The following is a 21,806-nucleotide window of genomic DNA, read 5'->3' as shown; positions in this document are numbered from 1 at the left end:
ATAAGATATAGATAAAACTATATTGATAAAACTATAAGTGATTGTAGTATCTACAAAGCTCTAATAAAAGGGCCTCCAACTGAAAGACTACCCCGTTTAAGCACACTCCTGGGACCTGCCTAGCATTCCAGCTCTTTAAAAATTTCTTCCAAATCAACAACTTTTTACAAGACTGTAAAATTTGCCTATCATTTTCACATCAGGAAACAAAAGTTTTTTCCAGTATTTTAACTGATTAACACTGTAACTGCTACTTTATGTGATATTAAAAAAAGAAAAACCACACAGAGGTTGCACCCTGTCTGGTTAGGGTAACCATTTTTTAGGGATCATCTGAAGTCCTCTGTGTGGAAACAACAGCATAGACTATTTTAGAGCAAGAGGCAATTAGAAAGATGGAAATGAAGATCAACTTCCTATTTCCAGAGTGCTTTGTACTGTATATAAAGATTATTTCTAAGACACAGGACAAACTTGGCCACATCATCTGTCCAAATCTCGTGTGGTAAGTAAAATGACTTGCAAAAGGAAAGCAAGAAAGATATTTATCTATATATATGAAAAAATTTCCATTTTTATACCATTACAGGAGCAACCAAGAATGAGTATTCATTTCCTATCCTGTAACTTGGTACTCCCTATACTGGCACCTTCTAATTGGGATCAGGAATAAAGGAATAGCTCTTTAAAATCTGACTACAACTCCGATGAACTGAAGGACTGGATCAAAGCCTGGTTATTCGTGGTGCTACTGCAGTCAGATGCAGCTTACTAAATATTTAAGATACATAAAGAAAAACATGCAGGACTGTAAATCACTACAAACCAAAACAATAGATGATCTTTAAGGCCCCTTCCAACCCAAACCATATGATCCCATTCCTGCAAATGCCTCCTGGAAAAAGACACATTATGTGCTTCATTCATTTTCTAAAGAGCAATATTCAGGAGTTTTATTATTAATAATTGCATATAAATTATCATGATTTTTGTATCCCTGGGAAAGTTTTTAGCCATTCACCTCTCAGAGGAACAATGCTGAACAAAGGCAATGAATGCAAGGCATATAAGAACAATGCAGAACACAGAAATTTATGCATGCCATTTAAAAGGCATGGCATTTAAAAAAATCAAAAGTATGTCATAAATCTTTAATTATAAGGGGAAAAAAAAAAAAAGCCCAACTAATGTTTGCCAAGTCCTTGATAATATTTAAGCAAGAGCACTGCCTACTTCAGGAGTGCAAAATCTTCTTAGCTCACTTATCTGCATGTATCCTCAACCTCCTCTGAAGTGTTCTGCTGCAAAATTCATTGTATCTGAGATCTGCTAATCATCATCAGGAAACTCTGTTATGCATCTTAAGGATGTACTTTAGGCTCTCAAGAGGAAAAATAAACACGTTTTATTAGCTGCTTTTGGAAAATACTGATTTGTATTTATTTAGAAACCTTTTCAAGTTGCACCACTGTTAAATTAAATATTTATGGCATGATTTTCCAAAGAGTTTAACACCTGTTAAGGGTTTAACACGCTGACTTCAACAGGAGTTCCAAGGGCCCAACATTTCTGCAAACCTCAGAAACAAGGTTGGGATGCGGTGAAGCAGCTTGAGCATGGATGTTACTGCTGAGCTCTGAAATGCAACCAGGATCCTGAACAGCCCCTACTTCCCTCTCAGCACTGCATTTCAGACAACTGAATTGGTCCTAATTTACTAGAAACACCAGAAATATGACTCATTAATACCTGTTAACTGCAAATAAGGCATAAGCTAAATGCTGTTAAATTTAACACAACTTTCCTCAACACAACTTTCTCTCCTTTACAAGTGGGAAACTTACATGCAACTTACAGGGGAGACTAAAATCCCCAGGGAGTCAACAGCTGGAAAGCAAAGCTTTTGATACTGAGAATGAGAAGTTGAACAAGGATGAAGCCAAAAATACAGTACAAAGGAGAAAATATGTCTGATATACTGTAAAAACCTGTATCTGGTGACAGTGGGGCCAGTGATTTTGGCATTTGGCTTCTTAGCCCAAACTGAAGATCATGCCTCTGCCTTCGCTGTCAAATGAAGTTAAAATAAGGGTTTAGGTTTTGCCATCCTTATTTTCCTCAGCTTCTGAGAGATTTGCACTTACTGTCCTTCCCAGCATCATGTTTTCAGGTATCCCATGTATTCTGTTCTTTCACAAACAGATGTTTTCTCACACCTTGTCGGTGGCTGCCCTCCTGCCCCCCTGGTCCCTTTACCCAGTTGCAAACAGGCCTAAATCTGAACAACGGTGCAAAGACATGATTTTATATTTCAGAATTAAATACCAAGATTTCCTTGTGGCATTTGGCCTATAATTCTGGCAGTAAATAAATAAACAGGCAGTAAATAAATAAATAACATCTAAGTAAGAAATTACTATACATCAAAATGATTCAAATGATGATCCAACATGACTACATAAACTGAAGACAGATAAAACAGTTGAATATTACAGATTGGACACATCAATCTCCTTACACATTTTACAACACACTACAAATCTGCCCAGCAAGCTGAGTATTTCACTCATTAAAACAGGAGCTTTCATCACACTATAAAACATTTTCAAATGCAGACCAGAAAACCGACAAGCATATTTACTGTAAAGCTTTGTATTTGTGTCATCAATTAACAACAAAAGTTTGGAATAAAACTAAAATAAAAGCTAATCAAAGCAGCTAGCTGTCAAAACAGATGGGAACTATAGTTTTCAAATCAAGCAAAAAGGCAAAGTTTTCGAACATTTAGTGTTGCATCAGCTCGTACAGACAACTTAAAGGAAGGACAGCAAATGTCAGGATTTTATGAAGAAAAGGTGTCCCTGACTCAAAGATTCACATTTATGAATCTTTCCATTGATTTCATGGGTTTTTTGACTTCAGGATGATAAACTCACACCAAAGCAGACCTCTGAAACGTGAACTATAAATAAGGTGTCGCCATGACACTGCAGGCAAAATAAATAAAAACAGAGCCCCGACATTATTTTAGCCTCAAACAAATGTTTCGGTCCTTACATTGTCTGGCTTAGAAAGATACATAGACAGTCTCACAGACAGAGATATAAATGAACAATTGCAGTACCTTTTTCCCACACTGTTTACAGGGTTGGCTATATTCCTACTGGCAATAGATTTTCTTCTTGACAGCTTCTTGGTGTTGGTGCTGTCATCAGTGCTGTCATCCTCTTTCTTTGGTGTGTTACTTCCTTTGCTGTTCAGGTCCCTTAGCACATTATAATTAATTTTACTTGAGATTTTCTTCTGTTCTAACATCTTTTCAATCGCCTCTCCTGCTGTGCTGGCTTGAATTGGCTCCCGCTTCTTTGCAGATTTCTTTGGCTTAATTAAAATATAAAATTAGTGATGTAGATACAAACAAAGTTTCCATGAAGCAGAGGGGCAAGCTGGAGTGCAGCAGTCCTGGTTCAGGTGCTGCTGATGTGGGGGATGCAGGTGATGTGCCCAGGCTAAGCCAGTGCTCCATCTCCTGCCACTCAATGGGATCGAAGGGTCTCTTTTCTCCAAGAGATGCGTGTTTGCTTTTTTGCCAAATGCCCAGAGAGTTTATTAGAAATTATTTACTTAATATCTGTAATGCTGCCAGAGAAGAACGATGGGCCATTTTCCATGTATAAAAAAAAGGGGGAGTGAACTCCTATTACAGGAATAGGGACATCACAGCATCACCTAGCACGGAAATAAACAATTTCCCCTGCTAAAACTGCCTTTAAAGCGAGAGTGAAGCTGGGTCACGACTCCCCAAAGCACTGACAACTCCACATCCGAACTGTGTTTTATGTCAAGTCTGAAAGCAGCATGGGAAAGGCTCGGCCCAACTCCTCCTCCAGGCTGGAAAGAGCCAAGAGCACGAGCAGCAGCTTCCCAAGCACAGCCTGGCAGTAGCGCCGAGGGACAGGGAGCAGGAGGCTGCAGACACGGGAGCACTGCAGCAACGTCACCTGCAGCTGCCACAGGCTGTGAGCTCGGCCCTGCACAGGGGGGCTGATGCTGTGCAGAGCCAGGCAACCAGCAATGACACCAGAGAACGTTTCCAGCCATGCCCCATGCCTGGGTAGGTACAAAAAAAACCACCCCAGAACCTCTGTTTCTCATTTGGCATTTTCCTATTCAAAGGAAAGTTTTAACACCAAGCTCTGCAGGAGATTTATTTTTTAATGGATAATAGCCCCTCTGTTTACCTACATGAGTCAAGTGCTACCTTGAAATTGGAAAGCACCATATTAATCAAGTTCTACTCAAGCTGTCAGAAACAATAAAGGGTTAGAGAAAAACTCCTGTGTTGTCCGAACAAAAAAGTGGGTGTTTGGGCTACTTGGTGGTGCCAATGAGTTATACAATTTTGAAAATTGCTGGTAGACTGCCACGTCTGCATAAGTGCAGGATGAATGAGAAACTCTGAAGTATAAAACAGTGTTTCACTGTCTGGTTTTGTTTTTATTGTTGGAATACCTAGGGGAAGCAGGAAACTCTGCCTTTCACATTAGTTGGAAAAAAAGATAGAGGATATACACACTAAAAACTAACATGGATTTTAGTTGCATGTGGGAGATTTGACTTGTCACTTGCTCAATTACACAAAACACTAATGCTGTAAATCATGAATATACGGCCAATTAGGCTGCTTTAAACTGCTAAACATGGAGACAGGACATGCCATTTGTTAACATAACTGTCGCATTCTTTATGAAAGGTAGAACAAATACCCCTTCAGGTAACTGTAACAAGGTTCTGTTCAGTTCTTCATAAAGAAATCATTATTGTAAGAGCAAAGAAAGCCACTGAAGTTATGGCAAGTACAAACAAATTCCCCATGCACACGTTAAAAAAAAAAAATCAGACGTCTTAAAACCTGTATTTTAATACGCAAGCAATTAGAACAGCAATCATAAATGCAAAGAGCTAGCTCTGACTTTGACATGCACAGAATTTTCTCATAATAGCAATTTAAAATAAAAGTTTGGGCAAGAAAGTGTTTTACTCACCACCTAAAAAAATATAGCCTTGCAATCCAGTAACAGCTAGATGTACTGTAGCTTTTGCTCTGTTAGTGGTGACCTGTACCATTATGCCCATACATACATGGAGCTGATCAGCAGATACAATGAATTTCCAGGACATTTTCAAACAGACACAATTAACACACAATTTAATACCTTGTGTTCCTTATAAATCCCAAGTTCTTTCTCTTTTGCTATTCTTGCTTCCTTTTCTGAAAGATGACAAAAGGGTAACCAGCATGAAGATTATACAGACTGTTATTTCAGCAACACCAGCCAAAAGGCAAATTTCAGTCCTACATACTTACCTTTTTGTTCCTTCAAATAATCTGCGTTTTCCTTCATCCACAGCTCTGCTTTAATTTGAGCTTCAGCTTCATTAAGTATATACTAGAAGAGAAAACAAATTTATCTACTTTCAGAAATCAAATTGAAAACCACAGAGCAAAACTGAACTGAAAAACCACTGGCAAGGTCAATACATATCCCATTTTAAAAAATGCATTAAAATAAAAGAAAATATGAGTGATATAAGACAATCACAGAGCACTTCTAGTAACATCTGAAGCTGGCACAAGCAACAACCTGTTTTCAAAAAACAAGTGCTTGGTTTCCAAACTATGATGGAGCGACCAAAAACCATCTAGGACTCATTATACATGGTCTGTTAATTAAACAAAAATGATCCTGGGTTTATGATCTTTTTCAGATGATACAAGAGGTTATCATGACAACGTGGTTGTCTGCAAGTAATTCTGTGTGTTGATGGTGGTCTGTAATTCAAAACAGGATGGGAACTACTGCCCTGTGCAACCAAAGCAAAAACATGTGTCTTCTGGGTAGGTTTTTGTGAAGCTTTACACAGAGTTACTGAGATTATTATTTCAATGGCTACATCTGTGTGAAGGAGACCAGCTCAGATTGCTGGAGATTTAGCCCTCTAGATTTCAGCTTGGTTCAGTAACCACATCTAGACGTTCTGCAGTTAACTCCACCTTGTCTCGGTAACAACTTTAGTGGGAATGGAGCTGTAAAATACATCTAGGACTATTCAGATGGATCACAGAAATAAATAGACAGATAGGCAGCAATTACTTAATTGTAGATGACCTAAATGTAAAAATTAACCCAGTATTTAGCACAACTATCAATGAAACAGAAGCTCTCTACAGACTATGCTTTTTGGGAGTGAAGAACAGCAGAATGGAGAAGACAAATTAGGTCATCCATCATGAACAAGACACTTTAATTTTAAGCAGTGCACCTGGGACTTGTAAAATGATGTGTAAGTGCAAGAAAAGCAATCTGAAGTTTCTCCATCTTTTGGGTCTCAGCATTCGAGATTGTCTCCAAAGTAAGATGTACATCTAGGATTTCTTAAGAAAAATAACTTCCATTAAACGAAACTAATGCAGGTAGGAGTCCTTCCTCTGAGGGCTAAGCAGGCAAGCAAATGGCTGTGCAAGTCCTGGTTTATCAGACCAGTATTTTCACTCTTTCATCTGCTTCTATTAAAAGTGGGCCATAATAGTAAAACCCACTTTTTCCTAGCTCAGTTATTCATCCCTCTTAGGCTTTCAGAGATTTCATAATCTTGGGCTTATAATATTACAGTCTATTGCCACAGAAATGAAGATGAAGTCATAAAAGCAGAGTTATGACCTCATCACAGAGCCTAGGAAGAGCAGAAAATGTGCTTGTTCTTCCCCTGTGATTATTCAAATTATGGACTGGCTATGGTGAAAAACCTCAGCCTTCCTGCTCCCTCCATTCAGTGTCCACTCAAATCATGAGACCCTAACGCCCAACCTAGCAAATCCCACCTCACAGCTACATTTTGGAGATCAGTAATTCCTATGCAATTCATCACTGTCAGGGATTTTGTACCCCAAAATGAATTTTTAGCACTGGAATTATCTGTTCAAATCACTGTGTAAACCAGCATGGCAGCTGGAGAGGGCATCGGGCTCAGAAAGCTGGGCTGTCACGTGTCCAAGCGCTGACCAGCCGTGTGGCCTCCAACAAGCCCTTTTCCACAGCCATGTGTCTGTCCCACTCAGCCCCTATGTTAAAGGGTACTTTTTTCTGCCACAGAAATAAAAATAAATCCAGAAAACATTACAGAAGTCTCTGGAAGTACACAGGAGCCGCACATGCTGGTTTTACAGTTTGGTTTCCATGGCAGCCTTCTATGTTGAATCTATCTTAATTAAATAATGAATTTAGAGCTCCACCAAACTTTTTAAAGTTCTCCTTTGCAATAAAAGATATTCAACATAATTATTCCAGCATGTTAAAAGCAAGCAGCAGCAGCAGCCTCATATATATAGATATATATATATATATATTCCTTGTTGGGCAAGGAACACCAAATTCACAGGTTTGCATGAACATTAGTTTAGATTCCAGATAACAGAAATTGCTCAAACCTCTCTATAGATCAGAGGCAGTTGCAGAGAGAGGATAAACCAGATAAAAACCATTTTGTCTTTCTCAGAAACCCAGACAACCAGGATAAGAGACACCAGGGACAACAGGGCACCTTACCCGATCTATTTCACTGTCGTCAATTCCACTCAGATCTAATTCACCATCTCCTGTATTCTCACCTACAAAAAAGAACACATTTCAATCAGCCATATGCTTGTCCAGAATCTATTGCAGCTTAAGTTCTGCAGTGATGTAACACTTCGGGCCTGTCCTTCAGTGATTTGCATCCTTCCACCTTCATCTGGGAGGTTTAATGTGTTGCTGAGTATTTTCAATACAGAACTTCATGCACACAAATTCACCACATTGGATTAATCTAAAATTCAGGAATCAACACAGTCCTCATCAGTGCTAAAAATCTGCCAGAGACTTCCAGTCGCCTTTTTATCACTCATTTTAATTTACAGCCACAAATGTTCAGCAGGAAGCTGGGGAAACCATTTTAAAAAGATGATCACTTTTCTTTCATCATAACAAAAATTTCTCTGTCAGAGTATATAGGTCAGTAATTTATCTCTGAATTATGATTTAGAAAATATTTTCTATTTTCAGGGAAGCAGCACAGACCACTGCCAACAGTCACACCATGGCTTTCTTCTTGACTTTCTGTAATTACAATTTCACTGCTAGTTTGGTAGTTATTAAGACTTCTGAAAACAAATTTTTAAATATTCTGTCCATTAAAAAGCATAGCAGCACAGAACCGAGGCTTAATTTGGGATTGGCACAGCATACAGCTACAAAACCTGATTTTCCACATCACATTAAAGAACTATAGTAATATACTATTAATGTAATCCAAGTAGAGAAGAAAAGAAATTATTTAACAAAGACTTATGCTGGGGAATGAAGCAATCTTCTTGGTCATCTCCATTACATCTAATAAAGATCAAACAAGAGATGACCTCACCAGTTCAACTTGCAGAAAAATATAAACGAATTAAGTTTCAACAATCTGCAATAACAAATTAAAACCAAAATGGTGCAGAACAGCTTGGCATGTTCACAGTTCCCACTCCCCAGTACTGGGGATGTGCCTCCCCACAAACCAAGATCTTTGAATGGTTTGATTCCCCAGCCTGGTTCTCCTGCACAGTGCTGGATCAGCAGAGGGTGATGCCAGCAGCAGCTCTTGGATCCAATGACAGGTTATGGTAACCCAATGGTAAACTCAAGCAAAGTTTGGAATTAAGAGCACTCCCAGAAAATAAAACAATGATCTGCTTGGCAAAAGTCAGGGGTTTAAACCAGTTGCCTGAAGTACATGAAATCACAGGGCTGGGAATCCAACCAAAACACCTGGTCAGGAATAAAGGCTGAGCTTCCTGGGGTGGCACAAAGGGTCCGGCTGCTCAACTCAACAGACATTCCCTGGGATCAGCAACCGAGTACTCACAAATGTCTTTTCAAAATCAACTTTAAACAACCAACAGAAAATTTTATACTTTCCACCCTAAGTCACAAGCAAAATGGGTTTTAACCCACCAAAAATGTCCTGTCACAAGGAACAGCACAGAATCATAGAATGGTTTGAGTTGGAAGGGACCTTAAAGATCATCTAGTTACAACTCCCTGCCATGCACAGGGACACCTTCCACCAGACCAGGTTGCTCAAAACCCCAACCAACCCGGCCTTGAACACTCCCAGGGATGGAGCATCCACAACTTCTCCTAGCAATGTATTCCAGTGTCTCACCACCCTGACAGTAAAGAATTTCCTTTTAATATCCAATCTAAACCTTCTATCAGTTTAAAGCCATTCCCCATTGTCCTGTCACTCCATGCCCTTGTAAAAGGTCCCTCTCCAGCTCTTTTGTAGCTCATTAAGGTACTGAAAGGCTGCAGATGGGTCACCCCAAAGCCTTCCCTTCTCCATGCTGAACAATTTCAGTTTCTCAGCCTTTTCTCATAGCAGAGGTGTTCCAGCCCTCCGTAACACTACGCCTTCATTTTTTTCCTCACATATGTAATACCAAATGCACCAATTCAGACAATCCAGTGCTAATTTGACCAAAAAGGCTTTAAAGAACATTTCTCACTGTCATTACATTTAGAAATTAATCGCACATTAGTCCCAGGCACCAGATTTACTTTACAGCCTTTTTCCCCAAAATACTTTAGAAGTGCAAAAGATTTTATAATAACTACATAATTGATCAGTACATATGCTTTTCTTCTGGTCTGATCTCTGCATAGTGCAGTAAGAGCAGAACTTTCTGCACCAGTGCCAGCAGCTCCTCACACAGGCACCCTGCTATCAGCCAAGAAGGGATGCACCCCCAGGACATGGCCAAGCACTCCCTGGCTTCAGGATGGGTAGAAAAAGCAAGGTGACAAAATACATCCTGCTGGTTTGCTGCCTTTTTAATGCAACTGACTGAAATTTTTTTTAGCAAAGCATAATCATTCAAAGATTGGAGAGGAATCACACAAGGGAGTGCAGGGTATTCTGCAAGATAGTAATGCACATCTCTCCTGCTGGAACGGAGAGAGAAACTTCCAGTGAGCAAAATGGCTGAATGTTCACCAAGGAAAGGAGCAAATACTGTAGTAGTGTCTGAGACACCTTCCCAGGAGATGGTCCACCTGGGTCCAAGAAATGTTCCATCACATAAAATGTAACAGCTCAACAGCAGAGTGCAAGGGGAGTCCAGACCAGAATACCCTGGCTCCTAGGTTGGAAGGAGTTCATACAAAAATAGGACTTGACCTGAGTGTCCCATATTCTGGGTAGCACTTTAACCACCAAGTTGTAGGACAGAAGGGGGGATGGCCTCTACCTTCATTGTGTTATCTACCTTTTGTTTCCTCAAGGTTTTTTTGGGAAAAAAAATCAGTTTGGTTTACCTGCATGAATAAAGGATTTATTTTTATTTCATATTCTTTGTACCAGATAAACTAAATTGTCCACTGTCCACACAGGCTTGGAAGTAGGGACAAAGTAAAAAGGAGTCCACCTTGACAACCACTAGTAAGTTCTGAAAATCACAGGTTAGAAAACGAAAACTTGGAAATGGTGATGGACATACTCAACTCACTGCTCAATTTTACATAAAATTGATCCCAATATTTACTATTGTAAAAACTGCCAAAGCATCTTAAAAACAATAAAAGTATCCCACTGAAATCAAGCTCCCACTGCTTTTCATCATTATACACCTTGCTCCTCCTATACCCAGCTATATTTTTGGATCAGAGGTTTAAAATTTAATATGTCACAGTACAGTAGGTGCCTGTTCTCTTATACATGCCAGACTGAAAATGATGCAATTTCAGGCACCATGAACAATTTCACTTGTCATTTTAAATATAACTTGTTACTGAATTAGGTGCCACTTTTTCTCATTGGATCAATTAGCAACAGGGACAGAAAACTCATTCTCCAACTGTTAAATTGCAGAGAAGAATCCAGAAGCAAGTTACATGTAATAAGCATTTCTTAGACCCTATAACAGCAGCAGAGGGAGTAATTGCAGGATATCCCTCTGCCTGCAAATCTTCCTTTTTCCCGCCATGGCAATAGGCATTCATTAAATGGGTTTTTCAGAAGCGAAGGTGCCTTCAAATCTCTAGTTTAATGCTTTCACTGAGAAAAAAAAATACATGTTTCATTACAGAATGCCAATTCAAAATAAAATGCATCCACTTCGGCATGAAAATTTCCATGGCAATCATTTCCAAGAGGAGTAGATCCTACCAGCCACAAATATCCTTCTGCTTGATGCTACACGACTCACTGCAAGGCATGGAAAGCAAACCCGTTGCTTTTTTACATACAGAAAGATCTTCCCAGCTGCTAAAGTTTTCAAAGTGATTTCTAAATTATCATTTTCTCCTTTAATAAAAGGGTCAAAATGAAATGTTTGACAAAATAAAAACACAGATGTGGCCAACATCTGGTCCAGCCTCTTAAGAGCTTATTTAAAAGCAGTAGGATCATGTGGCACAGCTCTGAGACATCACATATTTCTTTTCTTAAGAAAAACAACCACTTTACTGCAGGGCACATGCAAAAAATAAGTTGGGCATTAAAAACAACAACACTCCTCCCCTTCCATCCAAATCCAGTTGTTAAATGAAAGGATCATCCAGAAGAGCTTAGAGAAAGGACCAGACTACTCCATCCTCACCCAACATCTCTGTAGCAAGTGGAGGAGGACGGGCACTTCTAGAGCTTTCCATCAAGGTACTGAATCAATTACGTTCATACTACTTAAGAACATCAACCACCCAGCCAGCTCCCCAAAAACTTAAAAATAAACTCCCCTCAAAGCCCTCCCTTTACACCCTTTTAACATCTTTCCAACCAGTTCGGGTGGACATGAGGGCTACAATCAGACACTGCGGATTAGGTTTGTAAACCTCTAGGATTATTTACTGTTCTTGTCATTGCTAAATGCACACTAAGCCCTCTTTTAACACACCCTCTGCCCCCCTCCCTACCTCTGTGCAGCTAGTTAAATGTATACATAGCACACTATTATGGGGATTTATTACAGAAGAATCATTCCACCTGATATATTTTAAACCCCACATTTTTAAAAACAGCCACGTGAAGAATGTGTTTTTCTGTTTCTATTACAGGAGGCAGCACTATTTATTGCTCTGCCCAGATAAGAGGATTTCCTTACAGACAGAAATGGAGGCTGAACACTTCCCAGGAAATCCTTTGGAGCAGATACAATAGAAGGCACTTGGTGCTCGGGTCCTATGCAGCAAATACATCCTTCACCACACCGTTTCACAGCAGTCAAAGAGTTTAAACAAAGAACCTTTCCACCTATTTTGGCACAACACCAGACACTAAGCACTCCCAGTATTTAAGAAATACTTTGGGGCTAGAGCACAACAAAATCTGAAAAGAGTTGGGAGATGCATTTTCAGCTACAAAATTCCTTAAGCAACAAACCAAACAACCTGAGCCCGGGGCATCAGAAACACAGGGATTGATTGCTGCTCTCCAGGGAGGGATTAAATCCAATGGGAGCCACAGAAAGCTCTCGCAGACCATTGGAAGGATCCAATCAGCAGAAACGCTTTAGCAGCCCAAATTGATGAGCGATGCCGGTGCCACCTTGGGGAGCTGCAACGAGTGGGAAGGGAAGGCGGTGACTTAGCATCAAAAAAGGCACTGCACAACTGCACCAGGATTTAATTGATTAGCTGATCAGAGGGGACACAGACCCATCTGGAGGGGGAGATAACCGATTTACAGAGGGGCGTGAAGGGAACAGTCATTAAGGGTGGTAAACGGGAGGGGAGCGGCGCCGGGCAGACGAAGTGCCGGGGTGATCGTGCTGTAGGGACTGGGCAGGGAAGAGAAATGGATGCGAAAATGCTGCAGCAGCAGCACGGGATGAAGTACAAGGATCGATGGGTGTGCAAACGAACACACCACACATCAAGGCGTGAGCAGAGCCTGTGGGGCCATATGAGCAGAGAACACGCAGAAACAGAGCGAGTTTCACTAATACAGGGCAGGAGCCTCCCTCGGGAGCAGGCTGGGAGGTAATCCTGGCTGTTTTAAGCTGTTGCCAACCCCATTGCTCCAGGTAAGGCACCTCTTTGTGCAATGCCAGCCTACCCTGCCATGCTCCCATCCCACAGCACGCACCCTGCAGCTGCTAAGGGCTCCAGTTTCCCCCACTCACCTTCAGCAGCGTAATCATGCGCTGTCAAGAAGTATTTGACAAAAACAAAACGTGAGGACAGAGCAAAATTAATTGCACTTACAGACAAAATAAGGTCACAAAACACATGACGTATATGCTCGTATTTAAGAGAAAATGGTTTTTATTTTATTGTATCTGGAGCCACCTTGAAAATTACAGCCTACTCCTTCACGGTGCCAAATTGACACCAGGATTTAGGTCTGATGGTGTACGGAGCACACGAGGCCATGCACACAGCATAAAGATAAATGAAGTCTGTCACTTTATTATTTCCTTCTGCCAAGGCAAGGTTAAGGGGTCCTCTCCAGCCAAAGCCAAGTTTCCAGCCTGCTAGTTCCTCAGAGAAAGCAAACACATCACACCACACAGAGCGAGGCCCTGTCTTCCCAGAAACATTCATTCCTGCCGACGAGGGATGGTGGGAAGCACTGTCAGCCGGCGCCGGGCTGCCCAGCAGTGCCAGGGCACACAGCCCTGCCTCTGCAAAGTGCCCACTGGCCAGCTCCTTGCATTTGGACTGTAAGAAGCGTAGAAGCAAAGCCCAAAATGGGGCAAATGAAAGCAAAGAGGGAAAAGGCACAATTTAATTAAAAAAAAATAAATTCCACATACTCTACTATTGCAGCTGTGCAAGGTCAGCCTGTACAAAAGCAGGGATGTACAAGCTCATCAGCTATTTCCTCACTCCTGTCTACTGAAAACGGGACTTTCTCACAAAGCAAAGCAGAGTAACAGCCAGGGCCAGCCCTGGCTGGTTTGCAGTCACTGCATTGGGCCCATCTCCTGTAGGCAGATGATTTTCCTACAACATTGGGACTTAATGTGGAGCAGAACTAGAAACCCATCTTTATTAAATGTCTGTGTCCATTTCCCCACACTGAGACTCAAGCTCCAGATGCTCTGTCTGTCCTGCACAGCTGAGTGACACCCGACAGCCTTCCCCCATAAGCCACCTTCCTACGGTGGTCGCAGAACAATTACCCCGTCACAGGAACAGTTTCCAATTTGTGTGCTTAATGATATATAGGAATAAGTTATGAGAAAAGCTGTTCCTGCAGTCAATCACTCTCACAGAACTTTTATTAGATAGTGAACATATTTTTTATAAATTAAATTTCATTTTTGGGGAAAAAAAAAAAAAAAACACCTAACCACCAACCCTGCTGCTTTCCCGAGAGCATATCCATACTCAAACAAATGCTATTGTTTCACCTCATAGTCTACAGAGGATCTAACCAAACCACATTGTCATATTTTATATCCAGTTAGGGGTTATACCACTCATCTAACGGACATGGAAACTTGTTAACTTAAACTTAATACTTCAGAGAAACAGTTAATGTCTCCATTCTTCCCAAAAATCCTCCCTGCAATATATATTTTTCTAAAGCAGGTAGTACAAAACCAGTCCAGCAATAAACAAAACCCCTCTGATTCTGAAAAATTTTCTTTGAAAAGGTAAGCTCATGTTCATTGAACTACATAGTAATATAAAAAACCCTTAAGAAAAAAAACCCTTTCAACCTCCCAAAATAAATACAGCTGAAAATTAGGCTTTTGAACTGAAGAACATCTTGACACTGTCCTCAAAAACAGCAGCAGATGTTCTCCTTCTGGAATAAAGTTAATGTTCCCCCAACACCTTTGGAAAACAATGAAAAAGAGCATGGTTTATGCAACCTACTTGTTGCAACCTGTCGTTCTTTCCTGAGCTTGCAACCCCACTGCCATGACTGAGTGCTCAGAGAACGACTGCTCTGAACAGTATCAAAAGAATTATCTTTTGTTGATGGAACCAATAACCAATAATCAAACTGACCAATACTCACCCAGAAACATACTACCTAACTACCACAAATGACATTTTTCAGCGCCAACCCTGGAAATGGTAAGAGCTCCCATGAACAGATGCAAGTCTTCTCCAGCCTGTGATTTCTGCACCCAGCAATGCCGAGACCGACCACGGCGCTAGTGCCGAAGGTGCCACACACCCACACCTCAGCCTACATTCAAATATTCACCCCCTCCTTTTTTTATGGACTTAAAACTTTTTAAAATGGAAACTGTAAAGACAGATTTTTTCCCCGACTTATTGTGCATTTCCAGCCGATCACCAATCCCCTGCTGTATTTTCCTCCTTTGCCTTTTTCTGCTGTTCTTGGCATCTTTTCTCCCCTTTCCCCTCCCCCAGCCTTCATTCTTTTTGGTGCCTTCTGGCCTGTATTTTCTGCATTTTTTTAAATCTATGCAGGGGGATCCAAGAGTAACAGTTTATGTAAAGGGAGAGGCCAAGGAGAAGAACTGATCAGCATCTCAATCAGTTCCCCTCTCCAAACCTCACAAGGGCAGAGTGCTGCCGTTATCTCTGGCAGAGGGCGAGGGCAGTCCAACACCGTGGAGAGCCGACAGCAAAAGCAGCCAGGCTCAGATCCCACTCCAGCCCACTTTCCCCACACTGCCAGACCACTATGTCAAACAGCAAGAGCACTTTACACCCGAGCCAGCCACAAAGGGAACAGCTGGCTTAAGGTTTAAGTGCTGAAGCATCATTTCTGCAGCTCGCCAGGTCTTGCTGTGGGCGCTAAATGCTCTGCTGTCCAGCCCTGCAAGCCCAGGATCCTTGTCTGGCCAGCGCTCAGCCACCCCAGCATATGTTTCATTGAGAAGTAAATCTCCTCCTAAAACCCCCCACACCAAATAGAACACAATGGTGAGCTTTTCACTACAGAGAACTTAAAAGCAAATCCTAGAATTTTGCTTGGACTATTTTAATTTTTTTTTAAATCCTGTTCCACCAGGAAAAAAATTTAAATGTATACAGCCATATAAATATACAGCACACACAACCTCATCTAGGGGTGGCATCCCAGCCCACGGCAGGGAGGTTGAACTAAATTATCTTTAGGTCCCTTCCAACACAAACTGCACCGAAGAGCTGCTCCAGGTCAAAAACAGCCTTCCAAAATAACTTACCCAGACAAGCAAGAAAGTGAAACGAGTTGAACTTTCCACTTACAACTTTCTTCTAGTCACCCTTACCATCTCTCAGCAAAGGTGGGCTGATTTCTATCCCCTCCTTTGAGGTTCAGAGCTTGTCTTTGGTAGATCTGGAGACAAGCTCAGCAGCAAGCACCAGAAGCCACCCAGACTACCAAAATGCTTCAGCAGAAAATTATTAGCATCAAGACAACATCAAAATATAGAGTATGAAATTATATACCTGAGTCTTTATTTAGAGGAAAAAAATCAATTTGTGTCCTGGCCATTTACCACACTGTCCAGGCAGGCTGAATGGTGAGAAGCTGCTAACTGAAAGAAAATTATTAGGTAAGAAATTTCTCATTTTGTTACTCAGCTTCTTCCTTCCTTCATTGCTAATGAGAAATAGCAAGCAGGGAATTACAGAGATGCAGAGAGGAAAGAGAAGGTAAAAATTTATTCTTACTATTAAATAGAGTACCAGGCAAGAGCAGAAGCTCCCCCATCAAAAGCAAGGTGGGAAGCTGGCCCAAAGAAAAAGCCTCTGAGACGGATGGGGGCTGGACTCAGAGCAGGTATCAGGCAGAGTTTCATGCTGTAGGACTATCAGAGACATGGAGAAGAGAGAAAGGACATGCAAGATCCTGACTGGTTCAGTTGGAGGTTTACAAACATGGAAGTAGGAGATACTTGGTTTGAATTCTTAAAAGGTGGCAGCTACAGAAATGCAGATCTGTGCTGAGAGCATCAGTCCACCATGCAACAGAGAACTGCAGCCAGCACAGACCATATTTTCAAATAAAAATCACAGCGGTTGTGCTGTTTGTGATTAGATGAAGTGCCATCTTTTGTCTCTGGCCATGCCTAATGGCTGAGAAACACGTAGGTGATAAAGTACTTCTTTATCTTGCTGTGGACCAAACAGACCTCTTGTAGGAACCCTGCCCCAGGGACCAAGGCAGTTTTGTGTCCATTCAGGAGACTATATATACAAAGGCTATAAAGATCTCTGCAATCCAAAGTACAGGCATTGCCTGGGTGGCTCCAGGTGCCAGTGGAGCACAGCAAGCTCCCTCGGTCATCTGGCCACGCTGCAGCACACACTGCTGCAGACAGCACAGCTCTGCAGAGACTCCTTGGGAAGATGGGCAGGGGCTCCATCCTCCACCTCCCTCCTCCTCTCCACTGTGTTTTAGTGACTGCAATGAACCTTTTCCCAGATGCACAGTAGACAGAGGAGAAGGATTTTAACATTTTGCCTGCAGCAGCTCTGAGGCCTTGGCATTTGGACAGACTGATCCATAAGCACAGCACAATTAGCATGTGTACTCCATAAGCTTGAGATCCATCCATTACAGCGCCGGAATGCTCTCTGACACCACAGCTCTCCAAAAGAAGAAAGCTGTAGAGAAGTTCCTGGAGAATAATTCATCTTATCCTCCAGGAACGGTGGAAAAAGGCACTTCTGTGCACAGGAGGTTTTGGTGGAGTTGGAGAAATAACCTTTTCCCAACAAAGCCCAGCAGCATGATTCACCTACAAAGCATGGAGCCTGTTTCAAAGCCAGCCTTGCAAGCTAATGGCTATCAGAAAGGCCAGCCATCTGCTTGTGCAACCTGTCCTTATGATTGATCTCAACATCTGACTTGTATATAAAGTTTATATACTAGCAGGACTATACTTCATATGTCATTTTAGCTAAGTTCTGCATTTCTGATTTTACAGTTTCTCCTCAATCTGGCCATCCTCTCCAGGTTACAGGCACACAAAGGACCCTGCTTAAATGTTGATTAGATGCAGAGCAAAGCAAAGACTTCGGAAAGATTTTATTATGTCTCAAAAACCAGGTAAGCATCTCAAAGAACTCACTGGAAAAGCTAATGTCCTACATCCACATGTAATTAATTATTTATTTAAATATATTAGGCCTTTACCTAACACAGTATTGCAGAGGCAGAAAGTCACATATCACGTCTCAGTCTCACATACACTGAAAGGATTCATGGCTTTTTCTGCCATGCAGCCATTTTACTGTACAGCATATGGCATAGTATCAGAGTTGTTCTTCTTTAATTAACTGATTAACGATGCCTTCCATGGAGCTTAATCCAGGTTCTCCGTAACACACAGTATTATGGCACCCATTATCGGGAACACGACTACGTGCCCATAGCCCACTGGGAGAGGGTGATGTACTTTTCTTGTATCAGTTCATTTAAACACATTCAGCACCACAGGTAATATTGATTTCTCTGAAATCAGGAAAGTTTATTTTGAATGAACGAAACCAGAGTTATCTTCTGAGAATAAGTTCTGGATAACATTTTACTATTTCATTACAAAATCCCATGAGATCGTGATTTCAAATTCAGATCTACCATCCTCTTCTATAGAAAAGATGTTTATCTATATTTTATTTCTTTTACTTCTTTAGGTAAGAATAGATGGATTGTTCCTTATGCTGGTTTTAACTAGGCAAACTCTTTCCACAGCAAACTGTGCAGTGAAATAAGCCCAGGATAATGGGCTGACAGAAGGGACCGATGAGGGAAGAGCCTGCAAGGTGCACAGACAAAAGCCCTGTCTCCTGAAGGAGTAAGATTTTAAATCTTGCTAGCAAGATAAAGCAGAGAATACTAAAGTCCAGACAAAACACTCCCATGCAATTCCCTTCTGGCCATCAAAACCAACATAAAAGTCATTAAATGCTAAAATAAAGCCAAGCAAAGGAACATTACTGTCAGCAACTGCCAACTGAAATGAATGACCCAGGTTGAAAGTGTTTGCTGACGTAGCTACAAGTTGCCACAAAGGCTTGAGGGCTGTGGCAGCAAACTGGTCTGTGGAACAGCTCGGGCCAGGCACGTGGAGCTCGGCTCTGCCATCACCCCCAGGGACCGAGGGGATGAAGCTGGAGCTTTGCCACTCAAGGGCCTTTTGGGAGCAGGACCACCTGCACCCCTCCCTCCAAACCAGGAGCAGCAGACCCAACATAAGGCCAAGGCACTATTTCTGGCAGCAATGGAAAAGAACCCAGGAATTTTGGCCTTTGTCCAGAAGAGGTTTGCCAGTCGATGAAAGCACCTTACAGCTCTGACACCACTGACAGGCACCAGTGTGGCTGTGTCAAGACATCCGTACCCCGGCATCAGCTGGGGGAAATCCCACAAAGGAGCACCCAGAGGCTGTGCTGGAGGCTGCAGAGGCACACATCCCAGTATCTGCATCCACAAAAGTTGAATTCTCAAGGTGTTGCTCAGCTGCTATCAAGAGACAATTCTATCACCACGGTGACACTGCAATCAACCAGCTTGGCCAACTGAAAGGATGCCTCTACCGGCCATAAAATCTTACAGAATATGTTATTCTGTATTTTGCCCAAAAGGAGAGGACAGATTTGAACAATACCAGTCATCTAAATCACAGCCTTAATTGTGCTGGCACTCAAAAAAAAAAAAAAAATGGAAACAGGAACAACAATTTCAGGCTTTTCTGTTAATTTTAGACATTTCGCTTTCTTCACATTGTAGTAAAATCAACAGTAGAAATCTTCGGATGCAGCAAAGAGAATGAGGAAAATTGCCAATTTTGGAAGAATCAACAATTAATATTACAGCAATTAAACCAGAAGAAGCATCCTACATGACACTGTAGGATTCCCTGAGTGTTCTATCCCAGTGATTGCTTAAAAAAAAAATTCAGCAATGAAATGAAATAAAAAATGTTCTCTGTTTATTTTTTTTTCTAAATTACCAACACTGCAAACTCATGCTGGTATTTGCAAGTCAGTCTGGGCTCTCCTAGTTATATATCCTTATTATCATAAAGATTCCACAATTGGAAATTACTTTTTGTGACACTTAAGCCAAAAAGAAAATAGCTCTATTGCATCTGCAGAACCAAAAGTAGTAAATTGTAATAAACATTCATCTTTGTCAGTGGCTCTGCAAACCAATCTGTTCAGCACAAAGGTGCCATTTTTACACAGTTGCTTTATTACTACATAATTATTGATGGATCAGCCAAGTGCTCTCTCAAAGAAGACCAATCTTAAAAACAACCTTGTTAAAAATTTAAGCGTAAACCTTGGGATAAAAACTAGCAGCTAGGTTTCATCTGATATAAACTTTTAAAGAGGAAAAAAAAATAAATTGGAGGGACAATTCTGAAAAATGCTACGTTTGAGGCAGGCATGAAATTGAAGCAGACAAGAAACTTTAATGTGATAGAAAGAAAGAATTGGGTACATCTGTACTGAGAATAAGCTGTAAGTAGCAGGAGGAATTATCAATCTAGTGATGTGCCAACTCTCTGCATTTCAATTGCTTCACAGGCCATACCATAAAAATTGTTTGCAATGAAAGAAGTATGAAGCATCCCCAGATTTTATTGCTCCCAGTGGCATTCCACCCCATTTATGTGTGTACACCAGTTGTAGCCTTTCAAGTACAACACTGTTTCATATTAGTACCTGTTTAAATTACCTGCCCACAAACATCCTTCGGTGTTCAAAATGCCTCACTATTAAATTTTCTGTTTCAGTCAAAGTACTTCAAGAGTTTCTATTGAGCTTTCAAAGGCAAGGAAGTTTCATGCAGGTTTTCTGAAAGTCAAGATAAAGCAATAAACTTTAAATTTAAAAGGAGGCTTTTTCTGGAGAGAATTCAGCGTACCTTTTTCAATTCCCCCCCTACCTTGTTAAACTAAACTTCTTCATTGCTCCCAGATTTCTAAATGTTGCATTTCTGGAGCTGAACTTCCCAGCATCAACCCTAGTCTCTACAAAGACCCTGCATAAAAAGTGACCTTGGGCAACAACGTATCTGGAACTGCCCATTCCAAGTCCCTGATGGATTGTAAAACCTTTCCAGCACTGGTACCTCAGCACAGGCACAAATGCCACTCTCAGCCTCATTCTTTGCTGCTGCAAAGACATGCTCTGAAATGCTCCTCCAGCCCCAGCTGAACTGGGGGAGCTGGTTCCTTCCCCCATGACTCAGCCCTGTTCCCCTTCCTTCTGCTTCACCCCCATCTTCCACTGTACCTGCCAAGGTGTCATTCCCTAATATACATGCATCAAAATAACCCTGCTTATTAAAAAAGCCTGCATGAGCCTGTGACATTTTTGACAGACCCAGGTGAGGGAGGCAACTACATGTGCACTGATGCCAGCAAATAGGAGGGGAATGAGCCAGTAAGGCAAGACACTTCTTAATCTCAACCAACAGCACCCACAACATCCCAACACATCTGCTCTGTCTTAAACTGGAGGCCAAATCCAAACAGTGCAGTATAAAAAAGGGATTTTATCTTTGCTCTTGGGAAAGAACTTGGCACAGGAGCTTTGTGGCAGTCTTGCAGCAGCTACAGATCCATGAGACACAAAAGCAGTTGCTCCCATTAAGTGCAAAAAACTCTGGTTTAAAGTGAGAAGAGAGACTCAGTGGAAAAGCAACTTCTCACTGAAGTATGTTTTATTTCATGGAAGTCACTGCCAGAATGCAATACTGCCACCAGTGACACCATTTCACGTTGATAAGATGCTGCTGCATTTCAATACATGACTTTGATGGTATTGGTGGATTTGCGTTTTTCACTTTTAGCC

The 21,806-nt window shown here is 41.4% G+C and overlaps 1 protein-coding gene across 2 annotated transcripts in view; it reads right to left on the bottom strand.

Moving 5' to 3' along the window:
• Positions 1-21,806, bottom strand: part of BRF1 (BRF1 RNA polymerase III transcription initiation factor subunit) — a 172,830-nt gene that overhangs the window by 40,472 nt on the left and 110,552 nt on the right. For both annotated transcript variants that reach the window (XM_032113505.1, XM_032113507.1), the window contains 4 exons: positions 7,608-7,669; positions 5,369-5,450; positions 5,217-5,272; positions 3,125-3,381 (listed from right to left, as the gene is read on the bottom strand). In XM_032113505.1, coding sequence (XP_031969396.1) covers positions 3,125-3,381; positions 5,217-5,272; positions 5,369-5,450; positions 7,608-7,669 — 457 coding nt within the window. The remainder of the gene's footprint in view (positions 1-3,124; positions 3,382-5,216; positions 5,273-5,368; positions 5,451-7,607; positions 7,670-21,806) is intronic.

This window comes from Corvus moneduloides, chromosome 6, assembly GCF_009650955.1.
Source record: "Corvus moneduloides isolate bCorMon1 chromosome 6, bCorMon1.pri, whole genome shotgun sequence".
Lineage (NCBI taxonomy): Eukaryota > Metazoa > Chordata > Aves > Passeriformes > Corvidae > Corvus > Corvus moneduloides.
This window is presented reverse-complemented; position numbering and strand designations above follow the sequence as displayed.